The sequence below is a fragment of the Macaca nemestrina genome, chromosome 16 (assembly GCF_043159975.1).
Source record: "Macaca nemestrina isolate mMacNem1 chromosome 16, mMacNem.hap1, whole genome shotgun sequence".
Taxonomy (NCBI): Eukaryota; Metazoa; Chordata; class Mammalia; order Primates; family Cercopithecidae; genus Macaca; species Macaca nemestrina.
The window spans coordinates 87,393,781-87,412,043 of record NC_092140.1 but is presented as its reverse complement, the minus strand read 5'-3'; the positions used below and the strand labels follow the sequence as shown (position 1 = coordinate 87,412,043).

The 18,263-nt window shown below is 38.8% G+C and overlaps 1 protein-coding gene across 3 annotated transcripts in view; it reads right to left on the bottom strand.

Annotated features, from left to right (window-relative positions):
* Window positions 1–12,754: 12,754 nt before the first annotated feature.
* Window positions 12,755–18,263, bottom strand: part of LHFPL6 (LHFPL tetraspan subfamily member 6) — a 265,542-nt gene continuing 260,033 nt past the window's right edge. For all 3 annotated transcript variants that reach the window (XM_011758423.2, XM_011758424.2, XM_011758426.3), the window contains exon 4: window positions 12,755–13,919. In XM_011758423.2, coding sequence (XP_011756725.1) covers window positions 13,801–13,919 — 119 coding nt within the window. In that variant the 3' untranslated portion in view covers window positions 12,755–13,800. The remainder of the gene's footprint in view (window positions 13,920–18,263) is intronic.

Here is an 18,263-nt window from a genome sequence, read left to right as displayed (position 1 = left end):
GTACAATTACATATAATATTATATATGTAATTACATACAAATATATGTAAATTCTTTTTAATCTCTACCCTGGAAGAGATTACTTAACATTTAATATATTCTTATCAGACAAGTCAGTTACAACAAATGACTTCAAATATCACTGTTACATCTTCACCAGAGCATTTGTTAATTGGTGTAAGGAATGCTAGGCAGAACATTTCATTAGTGCAATGAGTAACATTTAAAATAAATGAATTGATGCTGGTTAATCATACAGTCACTACGTTTGCATGAACAGTGTTCTGAGAATCTGGCAAGCCCAGCGGCCTCTTAATTTAGGAGTGGTACCCTAGGCCTAGGACCGCTTGGTTCCGTGTCCCACCACTTCACAGAGAATTCTGATCCATAAGAAGGTGAGCTGCATCCTGTTGCTAGACTATTACAACTGCTCAGTGGAATTTCTCATACTGGGTACTTTGCAAAGTGCCTAAGGTACAAATAAATGGAACAGACTATATGACAGTTTCTGCACTTACTTGCAAATGCCATGAGGTGGCATCTGGTCTAAGACTTGCTTTCATTGTAACATCCCATCTGGTGGCAAGCTTGTGGAGGAAGATACTAGAGTTCTCATCAATCTCCATATGTCTTAAGTTAGTAATACTGTCAACATGAACCTGAAAATGAGATTGATTGGCTAAGTTGGCTCAGGTTAGTCGACAATAACTGGATTAAGATAGCAATGGTGGAGATGGAGGAAAGTGGATCTACTGAAGGGATGAATTTGATGTGGATGAGGGAGAGGACAGAAGCAAGAATGTCAGTTTTCTGACATAAGCAACTTGGTACATGGTGGTACAATATGCAGAGACAAGGAACACTGAAGGCAGAGCTGGTTTGGTAGGAAGATTACAAATTTGGTTTTGGACAGATTGGGTTTGATAGATTTGTAAGTTTGCTAAATGAACATATTACTCATATGTAGTTGGATACAAGAGGTCTGGGGTTGAAGTACTTGTGGGAGGCTTTAGTAAGCAGAGATAGCTAAAGTCATGGGAGGCCATGAGATGGTCTAGGTAGATAATGATGTCGAAGGAAGGGAAAAGGCCCTGAAGAATGCCAACATCTAGAGGGTGAATATCAGAGCAACATACATCAGTAATGATTTTGGTGTTGTAACTCTAGCAAATATGTATTGTTTTACATACTTTTAAGAACTGATAGCAAAATTTATTTTCAGGTAAGTTGGTTTTATTTGGGAAATGCATTGATAAGCCAACTGAGATCGACTGCACTCAATTAGGCTCAATGGCATACTTATGCTAGGAAATAGCATCACAGATTGGCTATGCAGGAGATTAAGTTCCTTTGTTTTACTTTTTAAATATGAAAAGAGGGCAGAGGAGGCAGCCTGATGGAGAGATGCTAGGCTGGTGGGGTTACTAAAACATCACAATGGAAGGGCAACTGAAGGAAGGTTGCCTACTGTTCCATTTACAGTTGTTCATGATGCTGCATCATAACTGAGTTTTTCATTTCTTTGTTTTGTTTTGTTTGAAACCAGAGAAGAAGCTTATCATGAGTGACGTAAGTCAGAGATAACCAGGTCCATGCATGTTTGTGTTTTTCCACAATGTCAGACTTTTATTGATGCTATTTCAATCATGAAAGCCATGCACTCTGCAGAGTTCCCAAGGAGGCAATTCTCCTTAGTACTTCCTGTTCACTAGGTAATCAGAGCCATAGGCACACAAGCTCAAGCCATCTCACAGGTCAGTCAATATTGCAAACCATACATAATAGTATACTTCATCAATACATAAATGATATAGATTGAACATTCCACAACAAACAAAGTAACATTTAACATTAAGAGAAAGGGGATAGAAAACAAACTAGTCCAGGGAGAATGATGTGGACAAAAAGAATATCCTGATCTGGGCCTAAAGGTCCCTTGGTCTTGCAAGAAAGAGCCTTTGATGTGGGCAGAGTCTTCAGCAGCAGATGTTAGGTGTTTATCACAAGACAGCAAGATGGTGTCTGTTAACATGGCTATTTCAAGCTGCTGAAATCCTGCTTTTTATGGCCACAGGGTCCCCTGATGAGGACTGATGGTGGAGGAGTGTGCTTGGTTATGTCCTTATGTGGTTGGGTGCAGTCCTTATTGATCAGGCAAAACATCTGGTCGCTGTTGATAGAGTGCCTTTTGAAATGTAAGATGGAGTCTTTTTTCTAAGATGGAGTTACTTATGTCAAGGGTGCTCTATACAAAGCTGAGTTGCATGTTGGGGTCAAGGTGATAAGGAACAAAAGCAGGATATGGATATAAAAGAATGCAGTGGTTGAGATAGCCTTTGAAAATAGCACTCCCCACCCCAGGAATTTGCAGAAATTTGGGGACTGGCCTTGAACTCTGATAGGCTGTGAAATTGAAGGGCTTATTTACTAAATATTTTGAAGGATAAGCATATTTATCATCTCATGTCTGGATTATATATATTTTATATATTTTAACTTATCTCTGTATTATTTTCAAGTAGCTAATAATAGTCACAAGTTCAACAATACAAAGGGCACATAAAATAAGTCTCCCTCTCATCCTGTCTCTTATCCAGAGGCAACCATTATCATCTGTTTCTTATTTATCATTCCAGAAACATGCTATTTGCAGAAAGCAAATGCATGTATAGTCTTTTAAAATGTTATCAGAAGTGTTGATATGCTGTATAAACTCTTCCACATCTTGCTTTTCTCTCTTAATAGGCACAGAAGTGCTTTCCTTATCAGTACAGAAAAGCTGTCTTTTACATGGCTGTATCATTTTCTACATATGGATGTACCATAATCTATTTAAGGAATTTCCAATTGATGGTCATTTGAGTTGCTTCCAGACTTCCACTATTGTTGAAAATGCCTCAGTGAAAACCTTGTCCAGAATTACTTGGTGCATGTGAAAACTAGTATTATTCTTCTTGACAAAATAGTTTAAAATTCCCTTCTCATCATGAAAGGGGGTAGAACAGGGAGGGGTCAGGTGCCAGAGAGAAGATAGATAAAAGTTCAGAAAGCTCAGCTTGAAATCTCAGCGAGCTGCAGCAGCAAAATCACAGCCACATGTTTCAGGGCCATTGGAGGAAAGCAAAACATTGCAGAGAAATACACTAACAAAGACTTAGCACTAGAGATCTTTGTTTTGGAAGAAGACATTCTAAAGCATAACAGACCTCACAGGACAAAGCCATGTGGATCACAGAGAAGATAAACTAAACCAGCAGGAACCATTCCCTTAGCTTCCATAGAAAAAGGTGATCAGCAGATCTTCAGAAGAATTGAAGACAGGGATCAGAAATTGTATTTTGTGTCTAGCTTTTATTGTCAGGTATTGGTATAGTATTTATAACAAATATTTTTAGATACTTTATAAAGTGTGGAGTTCATCTAGAGAAGCAAGAGCAAACATATTCAAAAGCTTGCAGAAGACAAGACATAACTAAGATCAGAGCAGAACTAAAGGAGATAGAGACACAAAAAACCCTTCAAAATAATCAATGAATCCAGCAGCTGGTTTTTTGAAAAGATTAACAAAATAGACCGCTAGCCAGACTAATAAAGAAGAAAAGAGAGAAGAATCAAATAGACACAATAAAAAATGATAAAGGGGATATCACCACTGATCCCACAGAAATACAAACTACCATCAAAGAATACTATAAACACCTCTACGCAAATAAACTAGAAAACCTAGAAGAAATGAATAAATTCCTGGACACATACACCCTCCCAAGACTAAACCAGGAAGAAGTTGAATCCCTGAATAGACCAATAACAAGTTCTGAAATTGAGGTAGTAATTAATACCCTACCAACTAAAAAAAACCCAGGACCAGATGGATTCACAGCTGAATTCTACCAGACGTACAAAGAAGAGCTGGTACAATTCCTTCTGAAACTATTCCAATCAATAGAAAAAGAGGGAATCCTCCCTAAGTCATTTTATGAGGCCAGCATCATCCTGATACAAAAACCTGGCAGAGACACAACAAAAAAGAAAATTTCAGGCCAATATCCCTGATGAACGTTGATGTGAAAATCTTCAATAAAATATTGGCAAACCAAATCCAGCAGCACATCAAAAAGTTTATCCACCACGATCAAGTCGGCTTCATCACAGGGATGCAAAGCTGGTTCAACATACACAAACCAATAAATGTAATCCTTCATATACACAGAACCAATGACAAAAACCACATGATTATCTCAATAGATACAGAAAAGGCCTTTGATAAAATTCAACACCCCTTCATGCTAAAAACACTCAATAAACTAGATATTGATGGAACATATCTCAAAATAATAACTATTTATGACAAACCCATAGCCAATATCACACTTAATGGGCAAAAACTGGAAGCATTCCCAGTGAAAACTCGCACAAGACAAAGACACCCTCTCTCACCACTCCTATTCAACATACTATGGGAAGTTCTAGCCAGGGCAACCAGGCAAGAGACATAAATAAAGAGTATTCAAACAGGAAGAGAGAAAGTCAAATTGTCTCGGTTTGCAGACGACATGATTGTATAGTTATAAAATCCCATTATCTCAGCCCTAAACCTTCTTAAGCTGACAAGCAATTTCAGTAAATTCTCAGGATACAAATTCAATGTACAAAAATCACAAGCATTCCTATACACCAATAATAGAGAGCCAAAACATGATTGAACTCCCATTCACAACTGCTACAAAGAGAATAAAATACCTAGGAATACAACTTACAAGGGACGTGAAGGACCTCTTCAAGGAGAACTACAAACTACTGGTCAAGGAAATAAGAGAGGTCACAAACAAATAGAAAAACATTCCATGTTCATGGATAGGAAGAATCAATATCATGAAAATGGTCATTCTGTCCAAAGTAATTTATAGATTCAATGCTATCCCCATCAAGCTACCATTGACTTTCTTCACAGAATTGGAAAAAACTACTTTAAATTTCATATGGAATCAAAAAACAGCCTGTATAGCCAAGACAACCCCAAGCAAAAAGAACAAAGCTGGAGGCATCACACTACCTGACTTCAAACTATACTACAAGGCTACAGTAACAAAAATAGCATGGTACTGGTACCAAAACAGAGCTATAGACCAATGGAACAGAACAGAGGCTTCAGAAATAACACCACACATCAACAAACATCTGATCTTTGAAAAAATGTCCCTCCTAATGAAGGCTATTTCTGTGTGTGCTATAAGTTAAACATTTATTGAAAAAAATTATTATGGTATTATGATCTATAATATGCTTAAATAATTGTAATAAAGAGTCCTTGTTTTAAATAATTTAGATGAGTAGAAACATTTAAGGGCCATAGTAAAAGGCAAAATATGTCAGCGGTAGATCCTATCACAGTATTTGATGCATAAAATGTGATAAGTAAACACTTGTAAAGAAATAACTAAAATAAAAATACAAAGATATCAGAAGCCATGTAACAGCGTTCTAGGTGAACCAACCTAAACATCTCAGGCAATCATATATAGAAGGTACAGCACAGGCTTCTGAATAGGACAAACAACCATTCCTTCCCATTTCCCAGAGAAGTGGCAATTCTGAATGTTGTTGAGGAAGCATATATGAGCAGAAGGATTTCCAGATTCAATTGCTCATGGAAGTAATTTAGCTTACGTGGTCACAGATGGCGTCACAACACTAAGCTCTCTCCTTGCTCCTGTTCATATTAAAAATAATCTTTTTTTTCACTATGCTAATAATTTATTTTCACATGTAAATATTTACTTTAACCACCACTTGAGTACATGAAACTAGGATAGGCACTGAAAATACAGAACTAAAGATGATCTGGATTATGAGAACATTATCCTCTTTTTACAACAGATGTACTGCTCCAGGAAAAAGTTATTTTCTCATCGACCTATTAATGCAGTGATCCAGTTCATGGTATCCTCTTGACTTGCACTGGAGAAATAGTCCAATTCAGTTTCCTCAACAATTGCTCTTGAGGTGAAGGCAGTTTCTTCTTGGTCCTGTGGGCTTGCTGGAACCTGGTAACAATCTAGTGGTCTTATCTCCATGAAGGCTGTCTGGAGTTACCCACTCATTTTATGAGAATCAAAGAAGGGTGTACGAACATTTGCTGTTCTGACAAATTCACTCTGGTCACGAAGGATTGCAAAAACGTTTTTTACTAAGATGCGATTTTTGCTATTAACAAAAATGCAGAATGAATTCCATCTTTTTCCTTCCCTTCACTGCTAAGGTTCTTGAAAGATTATTCTATAATTCTCTGTTCTTCTTTACCCCTTACTCACTCTTTTACCCTTACTAATTTCTTTAACACCCCACCACTCTACTAAAACTACTCTTTCCTGAGGGCATTATTAACCTTCTAGTTACCAAATCAAATAAGTGTAGCTTGGCTCCCTGGAAACATTTTCCATAAACACTGCTTAGAACTCTCTTCCTCTTGAAATTCTCTTACCTTCCATTGGTGTCTATGACAACACCTTTGTAAAAATTTCCTCTGACATCTCTGATTGCTCCTCAACAAAGATCCTTTTAATGGTCTATCCTTTCAATGATGATGTTCTCCAAGATTTCTTCTTCTGCATTAATTCCTTCCTGTTGTCTTCATATTCACCAGTATCACTTATATCCATTATCTATATCATCACATGCTGTAAAAAGACATTTCAGTCAACAATGGATTGCATATACAACAGTGGTTCCCATAAGATTAAATGGAGCTAAAATATTCCTGTCACTTAGTGATGTCATAACCATTGTAACATCACAGTGCAATGTATCATTCATGTGTTTGTGGTGATGCTGGGGTAAACAAATCTACTGCATTGCCAGTTACATAAAAGCATAGTATATATGGTAGCACTCTAGGGTGACTAACATTAACATTTCATTGTATATTTTCAAATAGCTAGAAGAGCAGATTTTTGAAGGTTCCCAACACAAATAAATGATACATGTTTGAGGTGATGAATATGTTAACTATCTAGATGTTATCATCATACATTGTGTACCTCTACTGAAATATCACTCAGCACCCCATAAACATGTATGATTATGTGTCAAAGATAATAATAAAGCAAAAAGACAAAACAAAAAAGGCATAGCACAATTATGTACAGTACATAATACTTGATGATGATAAATGACTGTTTCTGGTATATGTATTTACTCTGCTTTTTATTGCTATTTTAGAATATACTCCTTCTACTTCTTAAAGAAAAAGTTGACTGTAAAACAGCCTCAAGCAACTGCTTTAGGAGGTATCCAGAAGAAGGCATTGTTGTCATAGGAGATGACAGCTCCATAGGGGCTATTACCCCTGTAGACCTTCCAGAGGGACACAAAGTGGAGGTGGAAGACAGGGATATTGATGATCCTCACCACGTGCAAGCTAGGCTAATGTATGTGTTTGTGTTTTGGTTCTTTTAAAAGATTAAAAAGTGAAAAACAAAACAAAAAAACTTCAATAGAAAAAAGCTTATAGAATAAGAATATAAAGAAGGAAGTATTTCTGTATAGCTGTACAATGCTTTAAAACAAACTTAGCTTAAGCTAAGTGTTATTTCAAAAGTGTCAGAAAGTTTAAAGTTTATAAAGTAAAAAAGTTACAATAAGCTAAAGTTAATTTATTGATGATGAAAGAAAAATATTTTTGTCAATTTATAATAGCCTAAAGGTATAGTGTTTATAGTCTATGCTAGTGTATGGTAATATCCTAGACCTTCACATTCACTTACCACTCACCCACTGACTTGCCCAGAGCAACTTCCAGTCCTGTAAGCTTCATTAATAGTAAGTGCCCTATATGGGTGCACCATTTTTAATTATTTTATTTTATTTTTATTTTATTTTATTTTTGAGACAGAGTCTCACTCTATTGCCAGACTGGACTGCAGCGGTGTGATCTTGGCTCACCGCAACCTCTGCCTCCCGGGTTCAAGCGATTCTCCTGCCTCAGCCTCCCAAGGAGCTGGGATTACAGGCGCCCACCACCACGCTCAGCTAATTTTTGTATTTTTAGTAGAGACGGGGTTTCACCATGTTGGCCAGGATGGTGTTGATCTCCTGACCTCGTGATCCACCCGACTTGGCTTCCCAAGTGCTGGGATTACAGGTGTGAGCCACTGCACTTGGCCCATTTTTAATTTTTTATGCCATATTTTCACTGTTCCTTTCTATATTAGATACTTTTAGATGCACAAATACTTATTATTGTGTTACAGTCACCTATAGTGTTCAGTACAGTAACATGCTGTACAGGTTTACAGCCTAGGAGCAACAGGTCGTACCCTATAGCCTAGGTGTGGAGGAGGCTGCACTATCTAGGTTTGTGTAAGTACGCTCTATGATGTTCCCACAATGACAAAATTGCCTAACGCATTTCTTTAACATATCTCCATCATTAAGCAATACATTAAGCAATACATGATTGCATACCTAAAATTTCTCCTGAGTCTCAGCCCTTAATTTTCAACTACCTGCTAAGCATCTGTGTCTGGATATCTCACAGGTAATTTACGTACACCAGTATAAGTCCTTAATTACACTAATTTTTGTATGCATCTTAAATGGTCTTTATTTTTGTTTGAAGTTTGTTTTTGTTTTTGAAGGATTTTTCTTGGGTATAGAATTTTATTTAGGTTGATGGTATATTCCTTTATTTTTGTTATTTTTTAATTGACAATAATTGTATATATTTACTGGGTACAACGTGATGTTTTGATGTATGTATGCACTGTAGAATATGTTCCTTTTTTATATCTTGTCTCTATCTGTGGCACCCTCATCCACCCAACTCTCTTCCTTCCCTCTCTCTCTGTTCCAAGGACCTACCGAGTTTATCCTGTTCTCTCTAATGTTTCCCAGCCTCCCCACCTCTTTTAATTTGGCCCAGTTTGGCCCTATCATTTCACACTTTGATATCCCCATATTTGTTCATTTCCTTTTCCTAATCACTTAGACCATAGTAGATGTTCCACTTTCTGTTGGTGGAATGATTGCATTGTAGCAATTTCTCTCCCCACTTCTGCCACCCAGTATCTCACAATACTTCCACCAGGGATCTAGTCAAGAAACATAAGTTGTTCATGCCACATCTTCCCCTATGTCAGATCCTCCCACTGCCTCCAATATCCATTTTAAATTTTGGTCCTCTTAGCATGGTACCCAAAGCACTGGCAGCCCTTCTCTCACTTCATCTTCCACCTGCCCAACTATACCCCAACTGCTGCCATGTGAGATGACCCACAGTTCCGTTAACCTTTAAGGCCCTTCATGCTTTTCTTTGATTAAGGCACCATTAGAATACAATAAAGTGCAGTCTTTAAGTGCATGTAGTCAATGGATTTTTGGCAAGTGTATACATGCATGTGGACACCACTCCAATCAATACGTAGAACATTTCCATCATCCCAGAAAGTCCGTTTTCTCCTCACCAGTCAATTCCCCCACCTACATAAGAGGGTAATCATTATTCTAATTTCTATGACCATGTATTAGTTTTCCTCTGTGCTGCTTTTGCTCAACAGAATGTCTGTGGGATTCATCCAGGTTGATGTGAATGCTACGTGTTCATTCCTTTTATTGCTGAGTAGTATTCCACTATTTAAATATACCACAATTTATGTATGTGCTGGTGGACATTTGAGTTGCTTCCAGTTTAGGGTTATTATGAACAAAATTGAAGTGAACAGTCTTATACAATCTTTTTGTGAACATAGTTTTGTTTTTTGGCACAAATACCTGGGAAGGGAATTACTGTGGTTCACTTAATAAAAATGTAGTGGGCCGGGCACGGTGGCTCATGCCTGTCATCCGAGCACTTTGGGAGGCTGAGGCAGGCGGATCACGACGTCACAAAACCGAGACCATCCTGGCTAACACGGTGAAACCCCGTCTCTACTAAAAATACAAAAAATTAGCCGGGCGTGGTAGCGGATGCCTGTGGTCCCAGCTACTCGGGAGGCTGAGGCAGGAGAATGGCGTGAACCCGGGAGGCGGAGCTTGCAGTGAGTCGAGATGGCGCCACTGCACTCCAGCCTGGGCGACAGAGAGACTCCGTCTCAAAAAATAAATAAATTAAATAAATAAATAAATAAATAAATAAAAATGTACCTATTGCTTTTCCAGCCGTGTGTCCACATACTCAGCAAGATTTGGTGTTGTATTTTATGTTTTAGTTATTCTAGTGTATGTTAAGCAGCATTTCATTGTGGTCCTCAAAGTTTCGTTTTCTTCTCAATTAATGATGTTGAACACCTTTTCAATGTAATCGGCCACTGGTATATCGTCTTTTGGGAAATACCCCATTTTTTTTTTTACCCTTTAAAAATTGAGTTGTCCTTTTTATTATTCATTTGAGAGAGTCATGTATGTACTCAGAATACAAGCTCTTTATCAGATATATAACTTTTTCCAGTCTTTGACACATCTTTTCATTTTCTTAATGATTTTCGAAGAGCAGAACATTGTAATATATCATCTTTCATCTTTCTTTATACCTTTTTGTCTGTGTAGAATTCTTTACCTGGGAGGAGCTTCCTCCCTGTCTTTGAGAATCAGTTGACATATGATTTGGTAATCACTGATGTTCCTGTCATTTTTCTCCATGAGCTTAGGACTGACTTGAGAGCATGGGCTGTGTTTTATTTAGTGTTTTATGTCTAGTAGAATACCTACCAAGTAGCAGGTGTTCAATGACTAGAGTCAATTAAATTTCATCAATTCACTTCTTTGCATGTCATTTTCTCTTCCTAAAAACAAGGTAAACTCCCCACTTACTGCACAGGCATGTGCAAGCAATGAAAGCTTTTAAGGTTGTGAAAATCGAGCTTTTTATTGCCTCTCATGCGTATATCAGTAAGAATCCTGTGAATAGATACTTTTCACTGACTTTGTTATTGTTATTACCTTATGAATTGTGATTTTCATTTCAAAAGCAGTATATGTAATTCTTAATAACTTAGATGTTCCTATTAAAATGCAGGGACATCTTAAGCAAAAAAAAAAAAAAAAAAAATCATGACTAGCCAGATTTTGCCATTGCCATATAAGAGTTTGTCATTTGACTTTACCATGTAGAGTGGCTGACCTTTTATTCTAGCGAGGCTCACTAATGTCTAAAATCACATGAACTACGTAAAAATGACAATATCATCATTAAATCTGTCCAAAGAACTAGACCTTAATGAATTCCCTAGAGAACTCCAACTTGATAATGGGAGCTAAGAAGTCACAACACTATTCTGACAGGAAGGTGCAGTTAAAAGAAATTTGAAAAGCACCAGCTATACATGAACATAATGGGCTAATTGAGGAAGCAAAGTGCAATCTTTTCTTCTCTGCAGGAGACCACAGAATGGAGAAGCCCCTGCTCAGCAGACAATGAGACAAAATCACATTCAGCACATTATGAATTAAGCATCTGAGAGTGGAATGACTTTCTCCACGCCAACAAAGCCTCAGAAAGTGTAGAATTTTATTGGTCAGATCCTGTATTGTTCTTCCAGAGCAGCATGGATTCTCATCCTGGATGATTAAAAGCACCAGAAGCAAGTGGAATAGTCAGATATTCAAATTAAATTGATAAATGTGTATAGATAGCATAGAAAATATAGTTACATGCATAAATAGCCAGAATGTTCAATTTCCAAATCAGAAACGTACAATGAATTTAGAAGCTAATTGAAACGGAATTCTTAAGGATTTGCTACAATAACTCAGGCTTACTAAACAAAAGGCTAGATCCACTATCCAGTATGCAATCTTTGCTCCTGAAGAAGTTAGTTTTTGTTATTTGTTATTTTTTATTTTTTTGGTGGGGACAGGTTCTCACTCTGTTGCCTAAGCTGGAGTGCAGTGTTGCAATCTCGGCTTACTGCAACCTCCACCTCCTGGGTTCAAGCAATTCTTGTGCCTCAACCTGAGTAGTTGGGATTACAGGAGAGCACCACTATCACTATGCCCAGCTAATTTTTTTTTTTTTTTTTTGGTATTTTTAGTAGAGATGGAGTTTTGCCATGTTCGTCAGGCTGGTCTCAAACTACCTGGCCTCATGTGATTTCCCCACCTCGGCTGGGATTACAGGTGTGAGCCACCACGCCTAACCCTGAAAGAGCTAGTTCTGTTAAGGGGCCATGTGAGGGTCCAAACCCTTCTCTTCCGTGAAGACTTTCTGCTGGAGGGGCAGGGCTGTTGAGATAAGATTTTTCAAATGGCCAACATCCCTCAAGGGTAGTGATAGAAAATTTTCCCTGACAGGGAAGTACAGAAACCCAGCACTTTGTAGAAGCTGGAGGAACAGCAAGTCACTGGCAACTGTAACAGTCATGTCACCATGCTGGAGACTGTCAGTCCAGTCACCTCCTGAACCACAGTCTAGCTCTTGTTGCCCTAAATCACATCTGAATACCACCCATATCCTCAAACTTAATACAAAACAGACCTGAAGTTCTTCTCTCCTCAGAATTTGGTTATGATTGAAATGTAATAAGCAGGAAGTTAGAATTCTGGTTGCAAAGAATTCATGTTGAAAGCAGAAACTGTCTTACTCATTTTTAATACACTTGTGCCTAGAACAATGCCTCGTTGGATGATTAGTGAGTGAATTAATGACAGGCCTTAAAAGAGAAAAGGAAATTTTATAAGACTCTAGTAGTTGAAGAACTACATTGAAGAAATTAAGGAAGCAAATCCAATAACTGAATTAACACTCCATGACTCATCTAGCTATTGATCAAAGAGAGAATTTATTCACAGAGATTTTCAAATACAAACAAAATAGCACTTTTAAATTTTTTACAAAATGAATATAGAAATAAATGTGGTACAGCACAGTACAATAATGGACAAAAGAAAACACGATCCAATGACTGGAAAATGTCTCTCATTATTCTCATATCTTCGGCTGAATTCTCTCCTAGTGGACAGAAAGGTGCCCCTTTTCTTCATACGAATATCACAGCAGAAACTACTCAGAAATATTGCATATTGTTGAATAACATGGAAATACAAAGGCTTAACTCTAAAGGTCTGCATAAACACTGAAAATATGTTGAGGAACTACATCAGAGTTTATGCAGGATATACAAAATACTGATAGTTTGGCTTATTGGTCCATTTATTGGGTTTAATATATGCTTTATAAAGTGATAATACTGTATTTTAAATGTATAGTAAAAAGAAAACAGAGGAGAAATGCACCACTAAACCTCCCGTAAAGTCTGTGTGATGATCCACGTTTGTGCATGGGTGTGTGTGGGGATGCGTATGTCTGTATGTGCTTGTGTGCTTTCGGGAGTGCCGTGACCTACAGGGAACATTTTTGGGGGTACCCTGCTTCCCAACATAACACTGTTTCTACTAGCCCTTTTGATTTTCTGAGTCTTCACCTAAAACAAAACAAAACAAAACAAAAAACTAAAACCCAAACCCTTGTTTGCATATATAGATTTGGGGTGTGTGTGTGTGTGTGTGTGTGTGTGTGTGTGTTGTATATTAACAATACTTTGTGGAATAGAACCACCCATGCCCTGCAATATTTTTAGGCTTTGGTCCATTTTTCTCCATCATTCTATACTCTCCTTTTTTTTCCCCCCACAAATCTCCTACAATCCTTCCTTCCTATATCATGTTCCTGATTTTATCGGGTTTCATTTTATTAGCATTGTATTGGATTAGAACTACTATTCCACCTTTTGAAGGTAGGTGGATGTTTTGACCTCTCCAAGCCCCTTCAGTCCGTCTTCTCCTCTGTCTGCTCTTGGTGGCTCCATCTCAGTATGGGTAGTGCTTCTGTTTCTTGCCTGAAAAGCAAGCCAGCCATGTGCACAGCAGCATGGCGGCAGTGGCACCTGCTCCCGTGCAGTAGTAGGCCCAGCCGATTTCACACTTCCCTAGGGACAAAGGAAAGGGAAAGAAGAAAGACACAGATGAGGATGATTTTGCAGCAGGCTTTCTTACTGCTTCCAGTGTGTGGGTTCTGAAACACCCATTAGGAATATGGTATCCTCGCTTAAATGGAATCATAACATGCTGAAAGTTATCTGGACAGTGAAGAAAGCAAGAATGGCTGGGTGCATTTCAGAAGGATCTCAATGTCTACCTCTCACACTGGCGAAGAGAAGTCTAGTCCCCTCCACCAATATCCACACCCCGGTCAAAAAAAGAGAAGAATAGCAGCAACCAGGATATGAGATGAAGGAGTTAATTCTAACTTACATCACCCAAGATCACCTGCATAACAAAGTACTTGAGGGAAAAAATCTAAATGTTGATGCAATCTTTCTGCAAAAGGGCCACTTTGAGGAGGCAACTCATTTGAAGGATAATGGCTAATGCTAAGGTGAATACTGCTATTTATGTGGAATCCTCAAGTGACTTACTCTCTACTGTCTGAATCAGAAAACAAAAATTCCCAGATTCTTCTGGGATCAACACCTTGAAGATAAAGTGTCATTTAAATGAAAATATAATGACAAATGTCCAAATGAGTCCTGATTTCTCAGAGTTGGATTAGTCTTAATAGTCATAACATACCCAAAATATTAAAAATATAATAAGTAGATTTATTTATCTATATTGTCTTTGTCAATTATTTTATCAACATTATAAGGTGGAGTACTAGCTTAACATGGTTGACAAAAATGCTTCTCAGCATTTAAAGAAGTTGGTGACTTACTCATAGTCATACGCTTATAATTTGGAATAAAGTGAGCCAAGACTCAAACCCGGGTTCCAGATCCCAAGAACAGGTTGGCGTCCCCAGATACCCTATTTGGGTTAATGGAATGGGTTTTTGCATTCATTAGCTGTTTCTTTCTTAATGACATCCAAGTTACTCTTTTTGTGTGCACAGTAAAGAAGGCCTCGGCCGGGCGCGGTGGCTCACGCCTGTAATCCCAGCACTTTGGGAGGCCGAGGCGGGCGGATCACAAGGTCAGGAGATCGAGACCACGGTGAAATCCCGTCTCTACTAAAAATACAAAAAATTAGCCGGGCGCGGTGGCGGGCGCCTGTAGTCCCAGCTACTCAGGAGGCTGAGGCAGGAGAATGGCGTAAACCCAGGAGGCGGAGCTTGCAGTGAGCCGAGATCCTGCCACTGCACTCCAGCCTGGGCGACAGAGCGAGACTCCGTCTCAAAAAAAAAAAAAAAAAAAAAAAAAAGCCTCTATATCTTATACTGGACACTGTACTTTCTGCTTCAATTCTAATTCATTTTTCAGCTGGTCTTAACATCTTATCAGACAATGCTTGAACAGCAACCATGTTCCTCCTTTTGGTTCTTGTTTTACATTACATTAGATACAAACATAAACAGCAAGACATTTGGATTTCACAGTCACTGAACATAAAAGCCACAGATTGAAAATAACGGGGCCAGGTACAGTGGCTCAGGCCTGTAATCCCAGAACTTTGAGAGGCCAAGGTGGGTGGATTACCTGAGGTCAGGAGTTCAAAACCAGCCTGACCAACATGACGAAATCCCATCTCTACTAAAAATAACAAAATTTAGCCAGGCGAGGTGGTGGGCACCTGTAATCCCAACTACTCAGGAGGCTGAGGCAGGAGAATCACTTGAACCCAGGAGGCGGAGGTCTCAGTGAGCCGAGATTGCACCAGTGCACTCCAGCCTGGGTGACAGAGCGAGACTCCGTCTCAAAAAAAAAAAAAAACACACAAAAAAACAAAAGAAAATCACATCCCTTTTTTTCACAAGCAGTCTGCAGGAAAACAGCCTGTTGCTTGGCAAGAGTGACACCATCTTGAAGCGAAACCTCAATGAAGACGAGCGTTTGACTCCTGCATACCGAGGTGTTCCCATAGCGTAGATAACCCCCCATAAAGAAACAATGACTATGGCATAGACAACCTTTCATAAAGATGTTTATCTCATCTCCCTAGAGGTCACAAGTTTCAGCAAGAAAGTATGAGATGTGACCAGCTGCACGTATCTGTACCCTAAAAGCTTGCTGTGTAAAGGCTGCTTTCTGGAGGGCGGGTGCAAAGATCCGCCATCTTGCAGCTGCCTGAGACATGGCTTCTGTTCGTAAGTCCCTATTAAATGTTTTTCTTCTGAGAAACTGGACTTGTCAGCCTCTTTCCTCACCTCTTTTCTCAGCCTCTCAGCCTATGGGGCTGGGTTTGCATAGACCTGCTCACCGCGGAACACAGCCACTTTTACCTTTTTCATTTGTGAAAAATTAATAACTTCCCTGCTGAAAATTACCAAGACTGTTAGGTATAACGTGCAGTTAAACTTTAGATCTTCACTGGACATTTACTGAAGTAGTTAGCATGTGCCCCATGCACGGATAAAAAGGCAAGGCAAGACAGAGCTAAGGGAGTTACTGGCTTGTGGTCACCATGAGTCAAAAGCAGCAAAATTTGATCAAGAGCCTCCACATCCTGAAAGTTCTTAGGCCATTACCTAAGCACACAGACATCAAGCTATGTTGTTCAGTCCTCAACCTAGGTGTCATCCTTGATTTCTCCCTTTCCACATCCAATGAATAATTAAAAAATAGCAAATGTGTTTTGATTACCATTTTCTCAAAATTGTCATGAAGCTTTACATGGAGTAAACATTAATGCTTTAATTCTCATAGGAACACAATGTGGTAAGTACATGAGTATCATTCTCATCTTTCAGAAGGGAAGACGGAGGCCAAGGAAAGTTTAATAACCTGCTCCAGGACTTCTCCTTAATAAGTAGCAAGTCCTCTGCCACTCTCGCCCATATCTATCCTGTATCCTTTCCCTTCTCAAATGCCCGCATCATCCCCCAGGCAGTCTGGTCTGCTGTCATTGCTTTCTTGTCTCTCTGATTCTTCTTATATCATCACCAACAGCAAGGTAGGCAGCTGTCTTTTAAAAAATCAGATCAAGCCACGCTCTTACTTAAAACCCTGTAATGACCCAGCATTTTGGGAGGCCAAGGCAGGTGGATCACTTGAGGTCAGGAGTTCAAGACCAGCCTGGCCAACATCGTGAAACCCCATCTCTACCAAAAATACAAAAATTAGCCAGGCGAATTTGATCAAGAGCCTCCACATCTTAAAAGCTCTTAGGCCATTACATAAGCACACAGACATCAAGCACACAGAGTAAATTAGTGCAAGTGGCTCACACATAAGAATCAGTTGAACCCGGGAGGCGGAGGTTGCAGTGAGCCAAGATTGCGCCACTGCACTCCAGCCTGGTTGGCAGAATAAAACTCTGGCTCGAGAAAAAAAAAAAAAAAAAAAAGGAAAAAAAAAGTCCCTTTAATGAATTCTCAAAAATCAATATCCTTCCTATAGCCTATGAGGGCTTAAATGTCTGCTGACCTCTCACACCTCATGACCGCTCTCTCCTGTGTCTTATCTCTGGCCACAGTGATCACTTTTTCTGGAGCACATCAGCCTTGTTGCTGACATTAGAGCTTCACACTTACGATTCCTTCCACCCAGAAATTCTACTTCTAGATCATGGAAATGCCAGGCCTATGGCAAGCACCTAATAAATAATTTGTTGAATGAAAGGCAAGGTAAAAGAAAAGCAGAAAGGAAGCAAAGCAGGCAGGCAGCTAATACCTGAAAAACAGTAAATCTAGTATTTTATTTCAAGAGTAACTCTTGTCCTGTTTTGGCACTGAAATTTTGGAGAGAACTTCCCAAACCAAGTGTGTATTTCTGGTCTCATAGCGAGTGTGTTAAATTTAACAGGGTAACAGATTCTGAAAGATCGCCTCTCCACCTCTGGGTAGGTCTCACTGGCACAATGACCTCCATTAATACTGATAGAATACGCATTTTTCACGGGTAACCGGGTCCCCCTTCACAGGTCAGATTTGCTGACAACCATGAACTAACGTGGTTGTGAGTCTTGGGAATAATCTCCAATTTGAATTATTCTTTAGCTGGATTAAATACACCTAGGAGGGTGAATTAATAGGTAGAGAAGAGATGACCAATAGTTTAGAACATTTCAAAGAGTCGGCAAAATTTGTGGTCCATCTATTTAGCACTGGACTCATAACACAGAACACAATCAATTGTTCATTATTAATAATGTATTGCCCTATACATAGTTCCATAACCTCACATGAAAAGTAGAGTATATAATTCTTTATTATTTGGCACTTAAGAAAAAGTTGCTGAGGCTAATTATTTGAAAACGGTGTATGTGACAGTAGACACATCTATTAAACAAAGATGGAAAAAGAAGCTAGTAATGGATTGGCTATCAGAAGGTAATGA